The 24,092-nt window shown below is 40.1% G+C and overlaps 1 protein-coding gene across 2 annotated transcripts in view; it reads right to left on the bottom strand.

Moving 5' to 3' along the window:
• Positions 1-881: 881 nt before the first annotated feature.
• The window catches only part of LOC148024294 (zinc finger CCCH domain-containing protein 32-like), a 59,447-nt gene continuing 36,236 nt past the window's right edge, over positions 882-24,092 (bottom strand). The window contains exons 4-7 of one of the 2 annotated variants that reach the window (XM_087693918.1): positions 10,886-11,008; positions 10,341-10,670; positions 1,660-1,965; positions 882-1,535 (exon numbers count right to left, since the gene is read on the bottom strand). In XM_087693918.1, coding sequence (XP_087550044.1) covers positions 1,230-1,535; positions 1,660-1,965; positions 10,341-10,670; positions 10,886-11,008 — 1,065 coding nt within the window. In that variant the 3' untranslated portion in view covers positions 882-1,229. Of the gene's footprint in view, positions 1,536-1,659; positions 1,969-10,340; positions 10,671-10,885; positions 11,009-24,092 lie in introns of both variants that reach the window. The other variant, XM_087693917.1, reaches the window with a different exon arrangement.

The following is a 24,092-nucleotide window of genomic DNA, read 5'->3' on the forward strand; positions in this document are numbered from 1 at the left end:
AGGTTAGGGAGTGTTGGTAAAAGCATAACGAGCATGAAGATGCACCCACATGACTTGCAAGAAGTTGCATTTGGGGAATAGCAGTAGGAGGTATGTTCAAAGCACATGATGGGTTCAAAAAGTGGCTTGATAATTTGTAAAGGGACCTAGGGTTTAGATTTAAGGGACTAAGCCACGCTTTTTAGAGATGTACAAAATGCTTGTGCCTGATTAGTAGATCAGGACACATTCACAAACCCATAAATTTCTGGCACCTAGCACATGTTTCTACTGTGCTTCATAACAAGCAAAAACGAGTAAGAACATGACCTTGCATTGGGATTTTCAGAGCCTAAGCATACAAAAAGCCCATACTATCTAGTATCCTGGACCAACAAGCCAAAAAGCTACTGCAATATCCTGATGCTTCAAAATGTGGTTGGTTAATCAGAACATACCGTACCCACGAGCCAAAAACAGAAATCTGCACTCGACCATGGAAGACAAGAAAGAAATGAAAGCTTGCATTAGAGGGTTACAGCATTCTAAGCACACAAGCATTGAGTAAATACTTTGTAGTCCTATACCCAGGTGTACTTCATTGAGGAGCTTGTATAACTACTTTTACAGGCCAGGCATGTAAAGAGCACAACTACTTGAAACCTGTACAATTAGACCCTGCACTCGCAATGTGCTTGATCTGCATCAAAGCCACTAGTGTTACAATGGTTGCATTTGTGTTTACTTGTAGATAAAGTGAGGTGTGGCAGATATGCTCTGTCAATAGTTGATTAAAGCCAGGGCCTCGTACCTAAAATTTTCAAATTTAAGATGTAAGTGCTAAATTCAAATGCCTCACAACTCAGATTTTAGAGCTTTAGGACCTGATAAGTTTCAAATAAATAAAGGATATCCAAGGAGAAATTAAAAAGGAAACAGCAAGTTGCAGAGAAGGTTTTACAAGTCATCATTTATTTGAAATATGTATTGAGAAGAAAAATTGCTGAGGTGGCATTCGGGCTGAAGTTCCATGTAGCATGGCTTTGCAAGTCAAGGGTTTAATGGACCCAACATTTACAAAAGGCACCCCAAGACTTTGGCCCCTTATTAACACAGCCTCAAGAAGCAAAATTGGACTTTGAAAGACCTTGGTTCAAAGTCTGGTATTCCGTAAGAAAGGGAAAATTTCTAGGGAGAAATTTGTTTGCTTAGCATTTGCAATGAAAAACCATGGACAGTAAAAGCTCACTTCAGTGCCCATAAGGGGCTTCTGCTGGCTTTCCCTGGTCAGACTCCCGAATTTCACCAGATTGAACACCTGGTTTGCTTGTTATTGACTGCATGGGTTGCTCCACTTTTGTAGCTTCAAAGAACCTCTGAGATGAGGCTGTGACACTAGTTGGAGAAGATCCAGATGAATAAGGGACGGCAGGTGTCTCGTAGAGGGAGGAAGCAGAAGGATTATGTTTAAGGCCACCCACTGGATGATCATACTTGCACACAGGCCCAAATTTACAAATGCCATGTTTGATGTAAAATGTACATGATGGTTGACCCTGGTAGCAACAAAAATGATAAAGCAGTATCAAAAAATGCAGCAGCAGCTTGTTACTCTTCTCTTACAGCAGCACATGCTTTAAACCAAGAAGGCACAATTGTGGCTATCATAGCCAAACTCACCGGACGCAGAGGAAGACCCAGTGGGTTCAAACCAGAGGACAGTGAAGACACCCTATCTTTAGGGTGATTATATTTGCAGTTGGCACCAAACTTGCAGTCTCCAGTCCTCAGGAAGTGGTGGCAGTCCCTTATTGGAAAGCTTGGCTCATTTTGAGGTACCACAGGCTTTGGCAGTGGAATGGTACTGCCAGATCCTGGGAGACCTACACGAGCATCTGCTTGTTGTGTTGCACCCTGAACAACACCTTTTGGTGTCATCTGTTGCCAAGTATCAGATGAAGGCATTGTCTGAGTGAGTGGTGCCTGCTGCTACAGAAACATTTTCTAGATATTAATAACAACTCATATGGGCTTCCTCATCTATTCTTAATGACAACTGAAATTGAAAGAGAATCTATGAAATAAAGAAGCTTAATTCAAAGCCTAGTGTGAGTATGCAAAGCACTGTAACCTTGTTCCTACATAAGCTTCACTACTGCTATTCATTTTCAAGCTGATGTAAAAGGCTTCTGGATTCTGTCAGCAAAAGATCATACATTAAGTGTACTTGCTGGCTCCTGAAAAGAAGCTTCAATCATGGAAAAATACAGATGACAATGGCCTTCATATTCTAACCAAGTTGAGCAAACTTCTTATTTTGGACATGGAAGATACAGTTAAGGAGACTTTTGCTCCACAATAAGCTTCAGCATGAAAAATTCAGATTTCAATAACTTGTAACCAAGTACCGAGATCAACTCATCATGTCTCTAGGTTAAATAAGACAGCTTAAAATTTTGGTGGAAATTCGACTTGAAAGAGTTGATTGCACGTAAAAGTAAACTGTGAAACCAGCACACCAGTTGAATACTACAAAAACCAAAATATAATCAACTTCTATCTGTAGACGCATAATCTAATATCCTTGCTTTTTTCTATCCTGAGGGCACACTGTAGCTCTCATTAAGGTTCGATGCACATCAATACTCGATCACAAATAAGTAAAGAATTAATGAGAGAGAGAGTACAACGCTGTAGGTGATCACACTGAACAATGCCACACAATTGGGCAAAATGAGGCACGAAGTGTATTTAAATAACAAAATATGAAACCCTAATGGCTTAACCATCATAGGAAACCCTAAAATAAACCCCAACCCTAGTGTCCTAATGCACTAAGTGACACTAGGGGCAATAACTGCATTTAATAATAGTTTAAATGCCTAGGGAGCCCCGATCATGGATCAAAGGGCATCAATGCATAGCCCACAAGATGGCCTACAAAGCCCCCTCCATGAAATGGGCGGACTGATCTATGGAAAATAGCAAAATCTTGGAAAATAAAAGAAAATATAAGGTCATGGTTGCACAAGTTCATCCAAGTGGATATAGAAACCTATGACAATACAAAGTATGAGAAATCATGAAACAAATGGAATTAAGTTCAAGGCTTGCCGAAAAGCATGGAACTTTGGTCAAGGAAGAGCCTTCGTGAAAATATCTGCCAAGTTGCCTTCAGTGGGTATGTAAGACAACTCTATTTCTCTAGTTCACATCCGCTCATGAACATAATGATAATGAACTTCTATATGCTTTGTGCGGGCATGGAACACTAGGTTCTGCACAATGGCCAAAGCACTCTAGCTGTCAATGTAGATAACTGTTGGAGCCATCTGGTACACATGAAGATCTACAAGTAACTTGCAAAGCCAAACACACTCCATTATGGCTATGAATGTTGCTATGTACTCAGCTTCCAGAAGTAGCAACCGTAGTTTGTTACAAGAGATATATCCAAGAAGAAGGAATTGCCACTATGAGAGAGACAAGAATCTGAACATCCAACCCCATCACTATCAAAATATCCAAGCAAAGAGAGTGAAGAATCAACCTTGTAGAAAAGGGCACGGTTCACTGCCTATCAATGAAGTGCTTAAGGATTGTGCATATATCTACTCAACTGGGACATAGCAAACTGAAGATCAGGCCTTGTGTGACATAGATAAATCAAGCATCCAATAGCTTGCTAATATAAAATAATATCAAAGGATCCGCTACCATCATCAAAAGTGAATCTAAAACCAAGATCCAAGGGAGTAGACATGGGCTTACAATCCTCAAACTGAAAACACTGAAGAAGCTGCCCAATATTCTCGGATTGTGTCATAATGATGCCCCCCTCAATGGTGGCAAATTGGATACCCAAATATCTGTCATGGCAAATGTTTGCTGTAAATCAGAGTTAAATGCTGCAATTTGACTAGCATTGGTCCAAGCAAGAAGCATGTCACCAACATAAATCACAAGAATAATAAAATCATATCCCTAATGTTGAATGTAAAAAGTAGCCTCGGTAGGGAATATATGCGGACGTACCAAGCCCATGGAACTTGCTTTAAGCCATACAAAGCCTTCTTGAGACAATAGACTTTGTGCTCAGAGCCTTAACTGCAAATCTTCGAGGTTTAGAAACATATACCTCTTCAATGAGATATCCACGGAGAAATGCCGTCTTGATGTCCAACTAATGCACCTCCCAATGAAGTGCGCAACAAGGTTAATAATACTACTAATGGTAGTAATGCAAGATGTAGGGGAAAAAGTCTCCTCAAAGTCAATTCCTTGTTGTTGGGCACAGCCCTTGGCAACAAGATGGGCTTTGTACCTATCAATATTCTAATGGATGAAATAAATCTCTGCCTTCGTTGCTTCCACCCAACGATCGTATGAAAAAGCATCTTTATAACATAGAGGTTCTCCATTGCATGCTGTAGCCACCAATGCACACGCAAGAATATTACCTTGATCCTTAAGAGCATAGGCTCGTGTGTGAGCAACCAAAGGAAGAGGTTGTTTGTTGTCCCAATGAGTGTCTAACAGCCAGCGAGGAACTCTTTTAGGCTGCTGAATTTCAGCCCTTGTATGCTCTAATTGATCCAAAATAGGGGACTGCTATTCAAAAATGTATCATGATGCTGTTGTGGCTGTAAATCAGGCTGAATAAACTGCTGTAATGTATCTATAGATGGTGGAAATGAAGGTTGAGAAGAAGGATCAGCCATGGAACCATTATGGAAAAGTGGTAGTAGGTTGTCAAAGATGTCTGAAGCATCAATGGTAAGCTGTTTTTTACAGTCCAACAAGGGGTGAGAAGCATTTTCAGCAAAGAAAACATCTCTGCCGACAATAACATTGCTTGCAGAGGGTTGATAAAGGCAGTACCCTTTACTTTCAGGACTATATCCGATAAATATGCAGTGAACAGCCCTATCATCCAGCTTATGCCTTTTCTAAGAAGGCACATGAGCATACGCCAATAATCCGAAAGTCCTCATTTGAAAAAGAGAAGGCTTGGAGCCAGTCTATGCCTTATAAGGAGTAATGGTGTGTAAAGCTCTTTTGGGACACCTGTTCAAAACATAGGCTGCACATAGAATAGCATCAAACCAAAAGGAACTAGGTAAACTCTTACTCTTCAACATGCATCTTACCATCTCCATGACCTATTCTTCCGCTCCGCTGCTCCATTTTGCTGTGGGGAGTAAGGAACAATGCATTGATGATGAATTCCTTACGATGCAAGATACTATCTTGATACTTGTGATCAACAACTGGCCGAAAATCCTATTGATAGTGCCTTATTAGCAAAGGAATCTTTTCATGATACACATTTATGGCATCAAAGGCTTGGTCACAAACTATCGAGCATTGAAGGAGCTCCAGTAAAAGGATATGATCAAAGATCTTCCAAAAATTCACTTGCCATCAAATCACATTGTGAAGGTTGTTTACTTAGTAAGATGCATCGATTCTCCTTTCCTAAGGATTCTCATGCTCATTCGCCATCTATTTTTCATCTCCTTCACAATGATGTTCATGGTTCTATGTGGACCAAATCCATTGGTGGATTTTTATATTTTGTCACATTCATAGATGACAAATCCCGATTTACTTGGGTATATGGGTTGAAATCTAGGTGTGAAGTCTTCTCGTGCTTCAAGACTTTTATTGCTATGATGGAAAACCAAAGAGGCTTTCGCATTCGGACCCTTCACACTAATTGGAAGAGGATGGTTGGACTTGCATGGAAAGGTGTCTTCGATGTAGAGGGAGTGGAGGAAGAAGGATGACCAACGTGAAAGTTTATTGTTTTTGGACCAACAACCTTGTTTTTTAGCTTGGCTTTGGTTTTTCCACGATGATGGGTGGAAAAGGCCTATTCGGTTGCCATGGTAGCATTGCAATTGAGACGGCTTTGCTCCTCATGTAACAAAAAAGACACAAGCTGGTCGAAGTTGTAGCTAACTTGGTTGCCCATAGTTACCAATTGCAGCATAGTAGCAAAACCTTGATATGACTCCAATACACCATTAAGAGCGATGGAAACAAGTTGATTATCATAAACTTCTTCTTCAATATTGAATAATTGCTCAATAAGATCTTTAATGGTGGTGAGATAGGCATCCATATTACCTCCTTCCCTGCAAACATCTTCCAGTTACTTACGTAAGTAAGCAATGCAAGCTTATCCAATGCTTCTTTGGATGTCTTGCATAATCAAATGTGAGGAATAATGACTCTCGTCATAGATAAAGCAAATTGCAATTAATAATAAGTTACTAATAGAAGAATTGTTGTCTGCCTCAATGAAGTCGAATAATATGGAGAATAATAATTTCTCTTGTTTTTTTGCTAAGGAGAGAGAAAAACATGTAAAAAATAATTATTTTCGAATATAAATATTACCCGATCAAGGCAATGATCAGCAATATGCTGAAATCAGAGATTAATGGCTAGAAATGCTCCAATAATGCAGACAACAGAATATACTGAAAACTTACCCAATAATACACCAAAATAATCAAATTTGTCGTCAATGTCAGGAAAGAACAGGGCCAGCAGCCCAATAATATAATTTTGGAGCATGTCGAGGGCCAAGAAAATGAATTAGGCAAAAGCCCCAAATTTTGGGCATCTTGGTGGTGAAATTGAACAAATTGGGTAAAATTTTTACCCAATTATTGTCGAATTCCACATAAGAAGGTAAATCAAGCCTCAATATTGATGAATTTTGATGAATCTAACAAAAGCTCCAAATTTTTTGAAGAAATTGGCATGAAATTGGGCTCGAATGTCGAAGAGCCCCAAATTTTATGGGGAAATTGAAAAGAAATTTGGTAATTTTTTCAAAAATTTGGCTTGAATGAAGTCGAATGTCACGCCCAATGATGAATTCTCCCTCAATGTCAATGAAGAATGCCAAATTCCAAAAAAGCCCCAAGTTTTTCAATGAAATTTGGGAAAAATTTGACCAATTTGGTGAAAACCCCCAAATTTTTTTATGACAATGCCAAATTTATTCGATTTAACGAAGAATCTGATGACACAGCAACTCTGAGTGTTGACAATGGCCGAAACAGTGATGCACGACCATCAATCACTACTAGCAAAAAATGCCTTAAATGCCACTAATAAATCACAACAATAATGCCTAAAATAATGACGATGTACCCAGCCCTGACAAGCATGCACAGACTCACACCTGAGCTAACAATCTTGCTAACGTGCATCTTGTCACAACCGAAGTCTTTTTGGCACACAAGTTGAAACAAACGAAGTCGAGGAAAAAACTCTAAGAAATAGACTGAAAATGGGCCAATGGATACCAAAAATTGAATTGCCACCTTCAATCTTGGCTAAGGGGCGTAAGTTGCACTTATCACATAAGTCACCTTGGTCCATAGTCATAAGGGACGCAAAATATTAGGAGGATGGGGGACAAGGAGAATTTGTCATCACTTGTGACTATATAGTCACATGGAATGGGATGTGAGACGGAAAGAAGCTATCATCCCTTCAATCCTGAAGTCTAAAAATGACCATCACTTGTGACTATGCCTTGGTCCCAACTCGCATAAGTCATGCTGATCATACTTCATGTAAGTCATATAAGTCATGTAAGTGGGCAAACTAAGACAATCAAGCCAATCACACATTATTTGTCTTGCAATGAAAGAAAGGCTTAACTTGAAAATGAAATTGAAAAAAGAAAAGAGGGGGATACTAAAAAAAACTTTCATTTTAGGAGAATAATTGGTGTTGCATGGACTAGCCATAGTTGTGTGATTGGCATACGATGATTGGCATGCATTTAAATAATCTCCCTTCCATAGTTGCCAAGAAACCCATTTCATAAGATTAGGAAACCTGTTTCATACCTAGGTGTTTCATAAACGTATGAAACACCTATTTGAAACTTTCATAAATGCCATACTCAAATGTCTTGGGACTTTTATAATCATCATTTATCATGGATTTACTTAACATATTGACATGGATATTGGTATTGATTGCCAAAGTTTTGTTTTGAGTTGTTATCTATGTTGATTGCATATATTGATGGCTCCTTTTACAAAAAAAGTTGGCATTGGGCATAGACAGTGAACCATGATGCATGTAAATATTGATGCTATGTCAAATGCACACTTGCATTGTATAGAATAATGAATAATGTCAATTTGTATTTTCTATATCACATGAGTCATATAGTATATGTATATAAAGCTTTTATACTTTTTAATATCTCAAATGAAGCTTGTTTCTAACATTTTACGAAACTTGTTTAAAACCTATGAAACCCGTTTCATACCTCCCGTTTCAGAAACCCTTGGCAACTATGCTCACCTCATCAAACTAGTAACTAGACCACCATGTTGTCAACACATTTGCTTCACATGTTTGCCACATGTCCTGCTTGATGTCAGAGTTGATTGTCAAGGCCCGAAGGACTGCACCATGATGATTTGCAAACCATGTCAGTCCTACACCCTACATTATAAATCCACACATGTCTACTTCACCTTGCATTTCGAGGGCTGGTAAGTTTACCTATCAACTTCGCATTTGCATCATCTATGAAATCAACCTACCTTCATCTTCTAAAATGCCACATCATCAGCAGCTCAATCTTCACCTTCTTGCCCTTGCCATCTCTCCTACATGCCTTGTGTTTGATCAAACACACCTACATCCACACAAGAGAGGGGCCGCTTGCTACATGCTCCCATCTTCTAAGCCTTGGACTGCAAGGCTTGCACCAAACATGAACACTACCATCCTCGCACTCAATTGCGATCAGCTCCATTTCTGCGCTTTGATACCGTGAATGAAAACTATGAATCCAAGATAGAAGAAGAAGATGCAAAAGGGAAGAGAGGCATGTATAGTAAAAAGGAACACGAATCAAGTGTGTACAGGAAATAAGCAGGTGTACAATGAGTGATGAGTGTGATAATGAGCAAGTGAATGAGAGCAAGTGATAATGAGCAAGTGATAATGAGCAAGTGAATGAGAGCAAGTGAATGAGCAAGTGAGTGATCTAGCCAACCGGTAGGACGTAATAATAGGTCTTCAATACACATGAGCAGCCTGCCTTAATATGGAATTGGGCACATAATCTCAACACATACGGGTGATTACATCAGCAACGTATTTGTGGGCTTTGAAGCTAATATTGTGGTGTTTGATTGATTGCATCCAGAAATGACATGGGTAGATGGGTGGCAGCCTAATCATGTATCCTTTATTCGACCAGGGTGAGTATCCAGTGACACTAGGAGTATGAGAGAGGGAAATACTAGGATAAGAAAGAGTTCAAAGAAATACCATCAACCTGGATATGACTCTCCAAATTCTGGGTCTAGATGGAGCATATATGGAGAAGGTTTTGTGCCCCTTGAGTTTTTAGATTATGTGCACGAGCTGAAGAAAGCATTTTATGGGCAACTGGCTAAAAAGCAAGGAATTAAAAGATCAGCAAAAATCTGCATAGTCTTGTACTTAGGCTGGAAAAGTGGAGGGGTCACGGGTGGCCACATTGGGAACATCAATTAGCTGTGTTCATACATTCTCTCATATATAGGCAGTCCTAGTGCTCATCTATCTGTCCAGTTCCTTGTTTGGACCATATCACCCCCAAATGTGGACCAATCTCCTTTATACACCCTTACAAAAAGCCACACTGTCAATGGTTCTCATGTATTGCTTCTGATAAGTCAACTCATGTCCTTCCACTCACTCTCCCTTCAACGCATGCTTTGTTGGCAATTTGGCATTAAACCAATGTAACTTATGGCAGTGTAAACGTACAATCTTTGAGTTTTCTCGAGGCCCAGCAGTGAAAAGCATCTTGTCTGACCTAGCTCACGTAGGATTGGTGCATTCACAAGAACCTATGTTATTAAGGACCTTCGAGGGTTTCAGCCTTCTCTGCGTAAATGTGGCATTAAAAAATCAACCTACTGTTGTTTCTTCAGCAAAGATCCATCACTTATCCCGCCCTGCAACACTATAGCAAGGTTCTATGATACAAGTAAATAAGGGCCCTTCCAATCAAGAGGCACTGACCATCATAAGAGCAAATAAATTTAATTACTTCAAATTAGACTCCTGCAAATAAGCTGAGATGGAGGCTGAAGCAGCAAATACTGAACCATGCAAGGATCAACAGAGTTTGTTTCCAAATTCCTACAATAATAACCCAATTTATTAGCATGTGCTCAACGTAGAAAGTCATCTATGAAAATTTTTCCACAGTTTGTGGACCAACTATCACAATAACAACCTTTCAAACCTCAATGTACAATAACCCTAGACTTTAAAGACATTTACATTCACAAAAATAAGGAGAAAAAGGCTCTTACATTATATCCATTCCACCCGGGTACTGACATGTTTTGAGGAGAAGATACAAGCACTGGCATATAACCCAATGACCCTGACATTGGTGAGCCTGCAGGTACAAAAGGAGCCCTTGCCACTGGCCATGAAGGTACTCCAGCTTGATAAGCCACAGGCACAGGAACGGGAACAGGCACAGGAACAGGTGAGATTGGCCTGCTTGTAGAGTGCAGAGGAGAGCTGACAGGGGAGGGAACAGATCCAGTAGCAGAAGGCTGCGGATGATGATATTTGCAAGCAGCACCAAACTTGCAAGATCCTGTCTGCACAAAGTAAGCACAATCCTTCTCCCCCTGTAGAGAGAAAACAGAACTGAGCAATTACGACTTTTACATCCTCAGAAAGATGCCATTAAGGGCAATAGATAGACATTTGCCTCAACAATAAGTCTTTTTCCCAAAGAAGATAACACCTTCTTCATAAGCTCCTTGTGACAAACTTCCCAGTGTAACTTAAGCCTTCTTAATCATGTGCCATAAGATTGAAGGCATAAGGCTATTTTATATACCGGTCTTAGAGGAAGCCCAAGAAAATTGAACTGCAGTTGTCCACTGGCTGGAGGGCTTTTTCTGGGGGTATGATGAAATTTACATGCTGCCCCAAACTTGCAACTTCCTGTTTTCAAGTAAAACTGCACAAGAGCCTCATGTCAAGGAAAATAAACACTCAGCCAACTGTAACAATGAAGCTCAAGCATTAAGATCTCCATTTGCTCTCGGCATACAGAATAATAACACAAAACTTTGAAGTTTATGTGCAGCCCCAAACTTGAAAAATGCTTGTCGAAACATATAAAGGCGCAGAATAGCCACATGTCAACAAAAGCAAATACTACAAGCTTTACATAAGATTCAAAATAGTCAAATGCTTCTGTCAAATTCAACATCTTAACATATGTTAATCCACACGAAATACAAAGAGACAGGATTAAACTGCCAAAGTTTATATCCAGACAAGGCTTACACTGTGAAACTCATTATGTGTTGTTTTTTAAATCAAAGACAGAGCTTCAACATATTATCCAAGGTCTACAAATCACACCAGCAACCTGCAACGTTTATTTTCAGGCAAGACTTAATCTGCATCAGACTGAACAGTACACAAGCAGAGGTGCCTTGAGCCGCTAAAGAAGTAACCATTGACTGCCAATTGCATTCAGAATGAAGGTTGCTTTGCCAACTATTGATCTTTTTGAACACCAGGGCAAACAAAAAGAAACAACTCCAAGAGGCTTTTCAGTGAACCACATAACCCTTGCAACAGCAGTCGCATAAGTCCACCAAGAAAACTGATCATAATCTCATGCAGCTCTGTTATAATGATAGACTGATAGATTAAACTGACAACAGTGCGCAACACATTCCAGACTTTCAACACCCTCATTGTGCTCAGGTCTCCATTGCCATCACCCTCGCAACAACAGTCACATAAATCCACCAGGTCAACTGATCATAATGTCACGCACTCAAGAAGCTCTGAAATAATGATAAGAATGATAGATTAAGCAGAAACAACAATACAAGACACTCCATATTTTAAACCCTCATTTGCTCAGCTCTCCATTGCCGTCACTCCCCCCCTGCTGCACTTTCAGTCTGAGCCTACATCAAATAAACTGCTCTTATCATCACCATCATCCACACCACCAAAGAGAGACGACTACTGTCCATGACATTGCTGATCTAAACAATGCTGTTCCCGTGCTGCTGCTCGTCATCCTCCTTCACCAGTGTTTTTCTGGTCTATTGCTCACGCCTGCTCTCCATACTGATGAGCTGCTGTTTCACCACCCCTAGAGCCTGTGTTTTCATCCTGGAAGAATGCTACCATCCTTGCTGCCCTTCACAAGCTGCCATGCCACATTCAGGGTCAGATCCATCATGAGTATGATCACTCTCGCAGCTCCCCTTGGTGTCTTCAACAGCTCCTTCACCAGCCCCAGTCCTCCAAACACAAAAGCTAGTGTCTTCTTTCTACAAATTATTCGTTTCTATACACCCCTCTTTCCTTGAGCATTCATCAGAATGTGCATAGTGTTTCTATGTGTTGATGTACAGTATGTGCTTTCTCTGTCTGCCATGTTGCTTCCTCACATGGTATCAAAACTGGGTGCTCTGCATTGACAACTCAGCCTTGATTTGGAAAGCTTGGCAGCCAGAGCACACCAAAACACCTTCACAAACACACATCCCATATCACAAAAACAGCCCGCCTCAGAGGCTCTCCTCCCTTGAACCTCTTTCTCCATCATTACAGGCTTTGAAGAAGTGGTACTCTCCATGGCAAATAACAGACTGCAGAGCCTAAGTAAGTCTTTGCTATGCCCTTGCATTTTTTGTTTTCTCAATGAAGAGAGAATTTGATCTATAGATCTGGCCTTTATTTCATCACTTTCATACAGCAAAACAAAACAACAGCGATTATATAGCATTTAACGGGAAGAAGATTCTTTAAAGAGCTTCTACTCTTTAACCCAAGAAGAATTCATGGACGCCCTGAGATTTGAAAGGTACCTAGGTCCTAGAGCAGGCAAAGCAGCACTCCTCCCCACCTAGTTCTCCTTGTCTTACTCTGCCATCTTTGCCATAATCATCCCATGCAGTACTTCAAACTGGAGGGAGGTGCACAATGGTGGGGGCTACTAAGTGCAGGGAACATTGATAGAGGCACCTTGACCTATCTTATTTCTTCATATCTGCCACAGTTGCTATCACATATGCATGTTGCATATTTTGCTAGTCCTTCCTTTGTTACTCCAGTGATGTGCAGGCTTCCAATGCCTCTAGAGCTAGAAGAAGAGTTACTCCTCAATTTACCAACTTTTTCCAATTAGTTTTCTTTTGATGCATTATCTAAATATTCAAGAGCCACCCATCTACCCTCTTCTTTGAATATTCCATCCTCAGAAATGCCCCTTAACTATGAGCTCTACAACCAAAGATATGTGCAATGCTAAAGGCAAGCAAGGATGACTCCAACTCTTATCCTCCTCAAACTCTAACTCTAATTCCAATCCTACGGTCTTAGCCGTGGTGACCCACAATAAGTCTTTCAGCCCTAGTGAAGCTATTATCCCTCATGAATTTCTGATCTAGAAACAAATAGCAAGAGGGTGGTGGTAGTGGGGCTCGACAACCCCATCCATATCTAGGACCAATGGACCCCTAAAAGTCACTTTCTACATGCATCAATGAAGTCTTGCAATCCAAATCTTCAAGTTGGTGTTGTCAAAAGTGGGTGCAGCTATGGAAGCATAGAAGACTGTTGTAATAGACTACACAAAACAAGAGAGAGGAGAAAACACAAGAACAAAGGAAAACTGCATAGAGAGAACTCAAAAAAATGCTCTAGAAATGGAATCCATATACCAAACACAAGACAGTTGTGTACAATAGTGAGTCACTAGCTGTATGGCCATTGGCACAAGCTCCCTCTCTCAATCAGGACCTGCTTTGTGAGTCACTCACTATGTGGCCATTGGCACAAGCTCCCTCTCTCAAACAAGACTTGCTTTGGAAAACTGCAAGTGAATGAATCGTTGAGGAAAAGGGAGCCCGAATAAATAGGCATAAAATAATCCCCACAATGCATCAGGTTGGCTAGTAATAAAATAATCATAAATTGCTGGTCGGCCATATAATAATGCTAGAAACCACAAAAATAAGCACCAAAAAATGCACAAAAAAAAATCTATGGTGCCGAACCCACAAATACACACACACAAACTTACTCAAGTGCTGACTAATCTACTAATAAGTGTGCCTTCACGTCTATGATGGGATGGCTTGACAACAACTATTGACTACTTCTAGTGTGTTCTCACATGCAAGACCCCTTCAATAGATTGGCTAGAAATCCATGGTCAGGACACGCTTTCTACCAAGCTATTCATGCTAGGCAACGAGATCAGCTATTTCCAATTTCTTTCCCAAGGTATCTTACCAGTGGTACTGTCAGAAGTGGATGCAGCAATGAAAGCATGACAAAATGCTGAAATAGAGTATTGAACACAAGATAGAAGAGAGAGAAAAGAGAAAACATAAGAACACTAAAAAAAAGAACTCAAAGATGTGCTCAAGAAATGGAATCCATGCATCAAACACGAGACAGTTGCATGAAACAATGAGTCGTTGGTTGCGTGGGCTTTGGCACTAGCTCCCTCTCTCCATAGAGCAAGCATTGGATCTGCAAGTAGTGAATGAATGAATGAATGTGGAGGAGCCTAAATAAATAGGCCAAGAATAAGATAATAAATGCATCAAGTCGGCCAGTATTAAATGTTGGTCGGCCAGCGATAAATGCATAAATCACCATCAAAATGACCAATAAGAAAAGCCATAAATATCACTAAAATGTCTAGTCCACTAGGACACATGCCCAAACTCACACATGAGCTAACTAGATCGCTAACACCCTCTCTCAGATCATGAGTGATCTGATACAATACAAGGATACAATGATAATGACTCATTGTAGTCCATACAACAAAAGACCACTAGAACAAGACCATGGATACCCAAGCAATGGGTGATCAAGCCACCACCGAGCTACCTTGGAGAGAACCTAATTGTCAATGCCCATTGTATCGAAACCTAAAAATAGAGAAGAATCATAGAACCTCTCTGTGTCTATCATCAATGCCTCTATGAAGTAAGATTCAAAACCTTCTCTTCAGAAGGATAACTTCAATTGTTAGCAAAGCACATCTCATGGGTGCGTGAGTCGGGGCACTTGTATGCATTCCAATGGTATATGCCAAATGTTTTTATCCTTGGCTGACCCTTTTTTTTTTTGGGCACCCTAATAACTCGCCGATTGATACTTTCTACTATCATTTTATTGCCTATTTATAGGCTGCCCCTCTCCCACTATCTATCACTAACCTGGATTTTAATCCTTCAACACAATTCCTTAGAGGCAAAGAGAGGAAGACTCGTGCATATTGCCACTAACTCAGAGCCTAAGCCTTTGTAATGTTATTGTGACTTGGTATACATGGATTTCATTTCCTGAGTATATTCTCTTTGAGTTCTTGTGCTCTTGCAATGTTCTTTTCTATTCTTTGGGCTCCTGAAATCTACTACAGTAATGTCTCCTTGCCACTATTGCTGCAAACTTTTTGACATGGTATTAGGGCCTATTCCACTTGGTTCTGTTGCTACCTACTACATTTAATTGTTATTTTCAAGTCTGGATTCATGAGGACATGTATCTTTGAAGCCTCACTTAACATGCGGATTAATTTTTAATCATAGGGTTAAAGTAAATGTTGCACATGTGAGGTGTAACTGGGATTAGAGTAAATTTACGAGCCCGAGACCCGAGGAAATCACAAGATGTCAAAGGCAAAAGTTGCTATAAGTTATGCTGCAAAGGTATTTGGTGATACTTGGTGCCATTTTTTGGCCTAGGTCATTCATTTGGTCATAAGTGTTAGTTGGTAGCACGAGAGAAGTGACATTTAAAGGTATCTAACGCCAATCAAATGGTCAAAGATGGCACAAAGACACTTGAGAATGGAAGTTACCTAGCCAATTCAATTATTTACTCATCATATTATTTTTCTGGACACTAAAATAATTATTAGCTTAATTTTCAATATTTTCAAACTAAAAATTAATATTTAATTATAGATAATGCTGAAAAAACCATTTGGGAAGGCTATCACTTACCAAAAATGCCCATGAATGACTAAAAGACGTCCTTGGAGCCTGGAGAGAGGCATTTTAGTGCATTTAACCTGCAAGAGAGAGGGAGGAGATGCTGCTGGTCTGATTTGCAACCATTGGAGGACCTTTCTAAAGTAGCCAAGGGAGGAGAAGACCAATCAATAGCAGGTAATAGCATCTACAAGCTATTGAGACAGGGCAGCAACAGTAAATAACTGATTTTCCTCTGTTCTTTGCATCTACAAGCTGTTGAGACATAGGGCAACAGCAGTAAATGACCGATTTTCTTCAATTCTTCGTGAAGAAAGTCTGAATTTTCTCCTTCCTCAACATTCTCTCTCATCTCCCAACCTTGCTCCGAAGATTACAACATTGAGATCACCAAAGACCAAGAAATTTCAGATTTCTTTGCTATAAACCCTAATCTACAGCAAATATTAGGGATTAGCAACAGCCTTGGGCAACGTGCCAAAAATTGGAAGCTCCAAGGCTTGGATTCAACAGGGCTGAAGCTGTTTCAATCAAATTCAAGTGGATGGACCAGCAAATCAATGAATTTGGGGAATTTTCCATCTCTATCAAAGCAGGTGAAGGCCAATTGATTACCCAAATCAAGGGGTAAATCATATTGAAGACTTGCTGGTCATTTTGGACAGCAAGGGGAGTTGGAGTACCGAAAGGGATTGGGAGAATCCTATTGTATGTCAACTTCTTCAATTAGGTTAAAGAAGTATCGAACGGAACGCTAGTTTGGGACCAACAAGGTGTCCATTGTCCAATATTGTAAGTTATTTTACATTTCTGAGTTTCGTAATAAATGTTGTTATTGTTGAAAATAAAGGGTCACCCTGCCTTTTACGGTGTTAGGATGTGTATGCACCCTTACACATATACTATATATATATAACCAAAAACCTAAAGGGTACCTTGAGATTGTAACCACATCGAGTCTTGTGCTCTCTCTCTCACTCTCTCCTCTGCACTCACACACACACACACACACTCTCTCTCTCTCTCTCTCTCTCTCTCTCTCTCTCTCTCTCTCTCTCTCTCTCTCTCTCTCTCCCCTCTGCAGTTACTCTCTCTCACTATGCGAATCACAACATCACATTATCAAGCTTTTTTTTTTAAACTAAAAACCCCTTGTAAAAAAGTAGAAAGGTTGGAATTTTCTTAGCTTGATTGTTTGCGTCATTGTTTGGTTTCTCGTTACATAGTTGAATTTTCTGTGTTTGTCTAGCTTAGGATTTGTTTTTGTTATTTTGCTTGATTTTTTTAGTATGGAAACTTGATAGCCCTGGTCGAGATTGGTATTTTTTGGATAGGTTGGAGCTAGGGTCTGCCAGTAGCTGCCAAACATCATGAAACATGTATGTTTTCGTATCAAGACTCTTGCACATCAAAGGGATTATAGGTTCACAAGAACTCATTCCATGACATGGGTTGGGTTTATGCATGTTTTGCACCATTGTTGAGCACTACCACGGCATGAGACTTGCTGCAACTATATGCAATAAATCTTTGTTGCACACGCACTTGAGAGCACCTTCAAAGAGCACGCACTGTTTCCTACACGCACAAGATTTGGGATTTTCATCACCAAGTTAGAAATCTCTAGTTGAGTCAGAACGGCATTTGGGTGACTTTAAGGGTCCTGAAGGGCACCGCCAGTTGTGAAAAGGGTTGTTTTCTTGGTCAACATCTTGAGGATCATCATTTTTCTAAGCGACAGAGAGATTCTGGGTGGGTGGAGCGGACTACGACATTTTTTCACTGAGTGTTGAGAGGTCACATTGCAATGGAAATTTGAAAAGGACAAAAGCAGGTCATCATCGAAAAGGCAATTGTAGATATTATGAAGAAAACCAAAACATTGGAGGATGTCACGAGGACGTGAAAATTTCATGCTTTGCTTATGTTTAATTGACATTTGATTAAAGGATTAATCAAATGTGCAATTAAAAGATGCACATGTGAGGTGCAAGCTACTTTCTCACAGTTGAAGACCAAAGGACCCTATGAAAAAGATGGGTGTCAAAGGCAAAAGTTATAACAATTTACACTTGTTAGATTCTAGGTGAATTTTGGTCTCAGTTTGCCCCTAGGACCATTAATTGGCCATTAAGCTTCAGTGGTGACACTAGGGACTAGGCATTAATTAATGGATTAATGCTTGTTCAAGGGTCAATTAATGCATGGGATCACTATGGGTTACAAATGGCCTAGCCAATTAATTTTTGGATGGGCAAGGTCAATTTTTGGGCATGGATTAAGGGCTGAATTAATTTTCAGAATTAATTAATTCTGAAAATTAATTAAATGGCTGGAAATTGCTGAAAATGGATTAAGAAAGCTATCACTTGGCAAAACTTTCCCATGCAAGTGGGGGAAAGGCTAAATAAGGCTGAGGGAGAGGGAAATCTCATTTTTTCATTTTAGAGCTGTTGGAAAGAGGTGTTGGACTGTTGCTGCCAGCTTTTGGGGCCAATTCCCAGCCATTGGAGACCATTTTGGTGATGGAGATTGCATATTCTTGACCTTGGGAAGCTGACAATTGCTGCTGATGCACTTTCTCCTGAAAATCACAGTCTCTAATACTCCTATTGCTGTTGGTGCATCCGTTTGGGGTTGGTACAGCAGGGCAGCAGCTAATTTTGATCAGTTCTTCACGACAAATCTCAAAATTTTCTCTCTCTACAGCATCCTCTCATCTCCTTCAGCCTATGCCCAGCCATTCTCAGCCATTCAGAGGAGATCTCAGCCATTTTTGGTGGACTGATCTGTAATTTCTGCAGTAAACCCTAATTCATAGCAGAAATTAGGGTTTAGCAAACACCTTGGGATCCGTGCCAAAGATTGAAAGCTCAAGGGACTGAAATCAACAACGGATAATTTAAGATTATCAAGGGATTTCAAGAGCCAGCCCATCCCGAATTGATTTGGGGCAGCATTTGGCCAGCCAAGGGTCAAATTGGAGAAAAAGTCCTGGGTGAAACAAAGGGCAAATGACCCAAAAGGCTTGCTGGACATTTATGACAGCAAGAGCAATTGGTTAGCAGAAGGAGATTGAAGAATCTCAAGTTGTACTCCTTCCAATTGAATGAAGCTAAAGAAATACCGCAAGGGGCGCCAATTTTGGGGCCAACAGCGTCTCTACTGTCCAAGAATGTTATGGTAAAGTGTGTATTTCATTTTATGTGCATTTATTTATTGCTGTAATTAACTCTTAAATCAGGTTATCACCAACCATTCCAAGAAGGAAGGCTGGTTTCAGAAGATATGTCAAAGATAAGTTTGGAGTAAAGAAAGGCATTTGGAAACATAAAAGTTCGCTAGAGCAAAGAGTTTGAAGTACATCATTATTCTAAGGGATTTCATAGGCTACAAGAAGTAGCTTATTGGCAAAGAGTAATTGCAAAAAAAGCCAAACTTAAGAACTCACAAACACTCAGCAATTTATCTTTGTAACACGGAGGAAGCTTTGATCAGCATTGACATGATTGAGAACATGGAAAGACACTCTGGTGAGTTTTTCCAGGATATGTTGGGTTTGAAGAACGTGAACAACTTATTGAAGCTGTCCAAAGGAGGCCTTATAGAGTGATTCTCTTTGAAGAAATCGGAAAAAAATCACTTGAATGTCTTTAATACATTCCTATAATTGTGGATGAAGGGACGGTCACCGATTCTAAAGGAAAGATAGTTTCACAAACATCATCATAATTATGACTTCGAATGAGGGCTCGCAAGATTAATAGAATGATGCTCAAGCTGGAGATGAAGCTGTGTGGTAATTATGTCTTGGAGGTGATCTATTTTTAAGCCTCCCGTTTCATGGGACACATTCAAATCTTGAGAAGGTGATATGCAGCACCACCTCCTCCTAAAGATCCCGAGGTGAAAAAAATAGGAGACAAACTTCCACATTTTGTTGCTAAAAATGGCAGGCAGTTTGAGAATTTGACTTGCCAAAAGAATCTAGAGGACACCCCATTCTGATTCCTTTTCGATGTCAATTGTTTGCATTACAAGTATTATACTTACCACCTGGCTGAAGAGTCTAAAGCTTTAGCAGCTAAGCCTAGCACCCATACTAGAGGTGCTCATCAAAAGTGACAAGGCACGCAATGGCAATAGAGAAGCTTCTATAAACCTTCAACAATTAGCTCGAAAAGTAGTGTCCCAGTGGTTCATGAGTTTGCAAATGACTCCATAAAGAAGGTGAAAGAAGGTTGTCGACAGATGTGGTGACAGAGAAGGAGAAGACACACGATCCTTTTGGAAATTTTTCACTAATAAAAAGCTTCAAAAAATGAAGACGAAAGCATTAACAAAAATACTGATGATCGTGGCGACAAAGATTGCAGATAAGCAGAAGCAGAGAAGTCGATGCCATTTCATTATGGGTGACGAATATCTTAGGGAAAGTAAACAAGCTTATTTAGAACCAATGCAAGGCTTTTTGTTTTATAATGAAAAGCTATTTAAGCTTTATTAAGCTTTAAAACGATAAAGAACACAAAAGACTTTAAAAAAGCCTAACACAACATATTGTGAGGGTAGAAAAAACTATATAAAGGTGAGAGGGAGTAGTTGTAGAGGGGGCCTACTTCTTGAATTCAATTTGAAACTTGCGTGAGGAGAGTGGAGAGTCGCATGTACAAGTGTGGAGTTTTGACGTGTTGTTCGAAGTAAACGAAAATTTAGATGCTGAAGTGCCAAGTGTTGTATCAGGGTTTTTTTCAAGGTACGAAAATTTAGTACAATTGATTTTGTTTTCGAAGTTTGTGTTTTCGAACATTGCACAAGGTATGTGATGCTCTACCAAATTTGTGTTTTTTATCTTTTCGAGCTACAAGAGACATTGTTGGTCATTGGGTTTTGTGTGTGGCTTGTGTAGTTTTTGTAAAATTTTATCATTTTTTTGTGTTTGGATTGTTGATCAACAAAGTCAATTACCCTAACCCGCACTCCTTAATATCTTGTTATTGGGTTGTGAGAAAGGCTTGCTCCCGATCACTGCTTGCGTAACAGCGTCTAGATCCTCGCACACTCCGCTAACAAATCCGTATCAGAGCTTAGGTTGTTGCAATTGTGTCAGGCTTGCGTCAGAACAGTCCATCAAGCTACGTCGTCTAACAATCCGTCAAACAGCTCAAACTGCAGGCAGCAGTCCAATCAAGGTAACGGGACATTTTTTCATTATTTTTCAGAATTTCAAAGGTTTTCTAAATTTAAACCTTTGGCCCACTGACAAGTGTTTGCATGCATAAGCACAGTGTGAAATTTTGAGCTAAAAATATGGGGCTTTCTTGAATTTGAGGATTTTGATGCAAAACAGGGCAATTTGATTCAAAAATTGCAAATTCAGTGCACATGTGTCCGGGAAATTTAAAGCTTTTCACATTTTAGTGAAATTTTGTCAAGTTCACTAAAATTTATATAAGCCTATCAAAGCGAAGGAAATAAGACCAGCACGTATGAGACAAGAAGAGTGGGATGATGTGGATGAGCTTGCATGCTTTACTATAGAGTTCTCAGTGTCTGACAACTTTCTCTTTAACATTGAGAAGCTGAATTCTGCATTTGAAATGTGACGAAGACTTGAGGAATTGTATGCTCAGAAAAGTGCAACCAGCAAGGTTTATTGGCTGAAAAAGTCAATGGACCTTTGCATGAAGGAAGATGCAGCCATGTCTATACATTTGAATGAGTTCAACTCAATTTTCAGTCAGCTGATTGTTTTGGATTTCCACATTGATGATGATTTCAAGGCTACTTTCTTGCTATGAACTTTGCCTGAAAGTTGGGATACTTTCAGGACAGCTTTGAGTAACTCAAATGCTCAGCTGTTATATTTTGATGTGGAGAGTTCTTTGCTGATGGAAAAACTCAACACGCAAAATAATTCAGCAAACAAGTCTTATGATACATTGCACACTAGGGGCAGATTTCAACAAAAGGGCAATTCTAAAAATAGAGCACGTAGCAAGTCTCGTAGCAAAAATGTGGACTGTCATCATTGTGGCAAGAAAGGGTACTACAAACGGGACTGGTTTCAATTGAAGAAAAAGGCAAAAGCAAAAACACTAAAGCCAACAAGGCTGAGAAAAAGGACAGCCAACCTATAAAGAAAAGAAAAGCAGTGTGAAGATAGAGGAGGTAAATGTAGTCACTCATGAGAATGACAATGACAGTGATGTACTCCTTGCTTCTTCTTTTTGAGTGCACATGCATTGATTGCAAATTCTGATAATGACATGCACACTTGGATACTTGATTCAGGTGTGTCTTTTCATGTCACACCACATCATGAGTGATTTTTTTACTGCAATGGTGGTGCATGTGGCATTGTCCACTTGGGGAATAACTATGCATGTCAAATTGCAAGTGTAACCAGTCTTCCTTCCATGGATGGGTGGTAAATCCATGATTAGAACTAAATTACAGCAGCAAACAACTAATGCAAATCTGAAAATACAAATTTACCTATTGATCTTGGACAATGCACACTTGATTGGCCCCAAAATTGGTGTCCCTTTTGGTATTTCTTGAGCTTTATTGAAGAATAAGTTGATGACAAGGGGATTCTCCCAATCCCTTTAGGTATTCCAACTCCCCTTGCTGTGATGAATCACCAACAAGTCTTTAATCCAATTTGTTCCTTGTTTCAAGTAATCAATTGGCCTTCACCTGCTTTGATGCAAATGGAAAATGCCCCAAATTCAATTATTTGCTGGTCCCTCCACTTGAATAGGCTAAAAACAGCTTCTAACCTCTCCAATCCAAGTCTTGGAGCTTCCAATTTCTGGCATAATTCTCGAGGCTGCTGCTAAACCCTAATTTCTACTGCATATTAGGGTTTACAGCAGAGAAATCTAAAACCTTACACGACCAAAGCGAGTAGTTGGAACCATCAAGCCGGTCTTCTTTGGGCAAAGAAGGGAATACACGCACCTCTATAGAGGGTGCCATGGAAAGCATATGAAGGCCAACAGAACGAGCCTTCTGTGAAACATGGAGAGAACGGGGAATAGAGGGATCTCGGTCAAATGGGCTAGGCAACCTCCGGTCGTCGCATGAACTAGCACGAAAGTCTCTCCCCGTCTCTCAAAGGAAGTAATAGAGACCACATCCTCTGAATCAGCAAAGAACTGGTGATAAGACATCTTCATATATATCTGCAATCACCAAACAATCTGCAACCAACAGATAGTCAAGATGGAGCCGCCTATGTCAAAAAAGACCCAGAAGATGCTGTCGCCTGCAAGAGGAGAGAGAAAAAGCTGCCGCCTGGAGAGAAAAACTGCGGCCTATCCTCCAGATGATGACGCCTTCTCCTCTGTTGATGTTGACCACCTCCTGTTGGCTACGTTTCAGCCTGGACAGCACCGCCAAGGGCTGGAAAGGAGGGAAGAAAGGCTGCACTTGATGGTGTCCTCCTCTACAATGGAAGCTCTCCTCTGTGCTCTCAATTAGGCTCTGATACCATGTGAGAGTGCACAACGGAAAAAGAAACACAAACACAGGGGGGGAGAGAGAGAGAGAGAGAGAGAGAGAGAGAAAGCAGAAAATGAAGGAAGAAAATCTGCACTAATTGTAATGAATGCTGACCCATCTCTTAGCTTATTAACTTATTAACTTTCCCGGTGACCCATCTCTTAGCTTATTAAGATGCCATAACTTATTAACTTTCCCGATGACCCATCTCTTAGCTTCCACCATCTGATGATATATCTAATTAGCTAACCTTTTCTCAAAATCATCAAGAAGCACAAACATCTGTTAGAAATCAAGCTCACCGTCAGTATGTCTTCATCTATGACCGACATCTATGACAGCTAGTGTGTACAGCTGTCTACATGTGACTACATTAAATAAGTCGGGTTAGTAGTCAGTCAGTGACCTGACTAGAGTTAGTCAGTCTAGTCTACATTTACACTAGGTCACTTTATCTTGTAGTGAGTGTGTGCTTTTCAGTAGAGTGTGTGGAAATGAAGGAATGAGCTTGAGAGCCTGAAGGCTCATGGATATGGAGTCTTTCCC

The sequence above is a fragment of the Lygodium microphyllum genome, chromosome 15 (genome assembly GCF_053477565.2).
Source record: "Lygodium microphyllum isolate KBCC chromosome 15, Lygodium_microphyllum_v1.1.10, whole genome shotgun sequence".
NCBI lineage: Eukaryota > Viridiplantae > Streptophyta > Polypodiopsida > Schizaeales > Lygodiaceae > Lygodium > Lygodium microphyllum.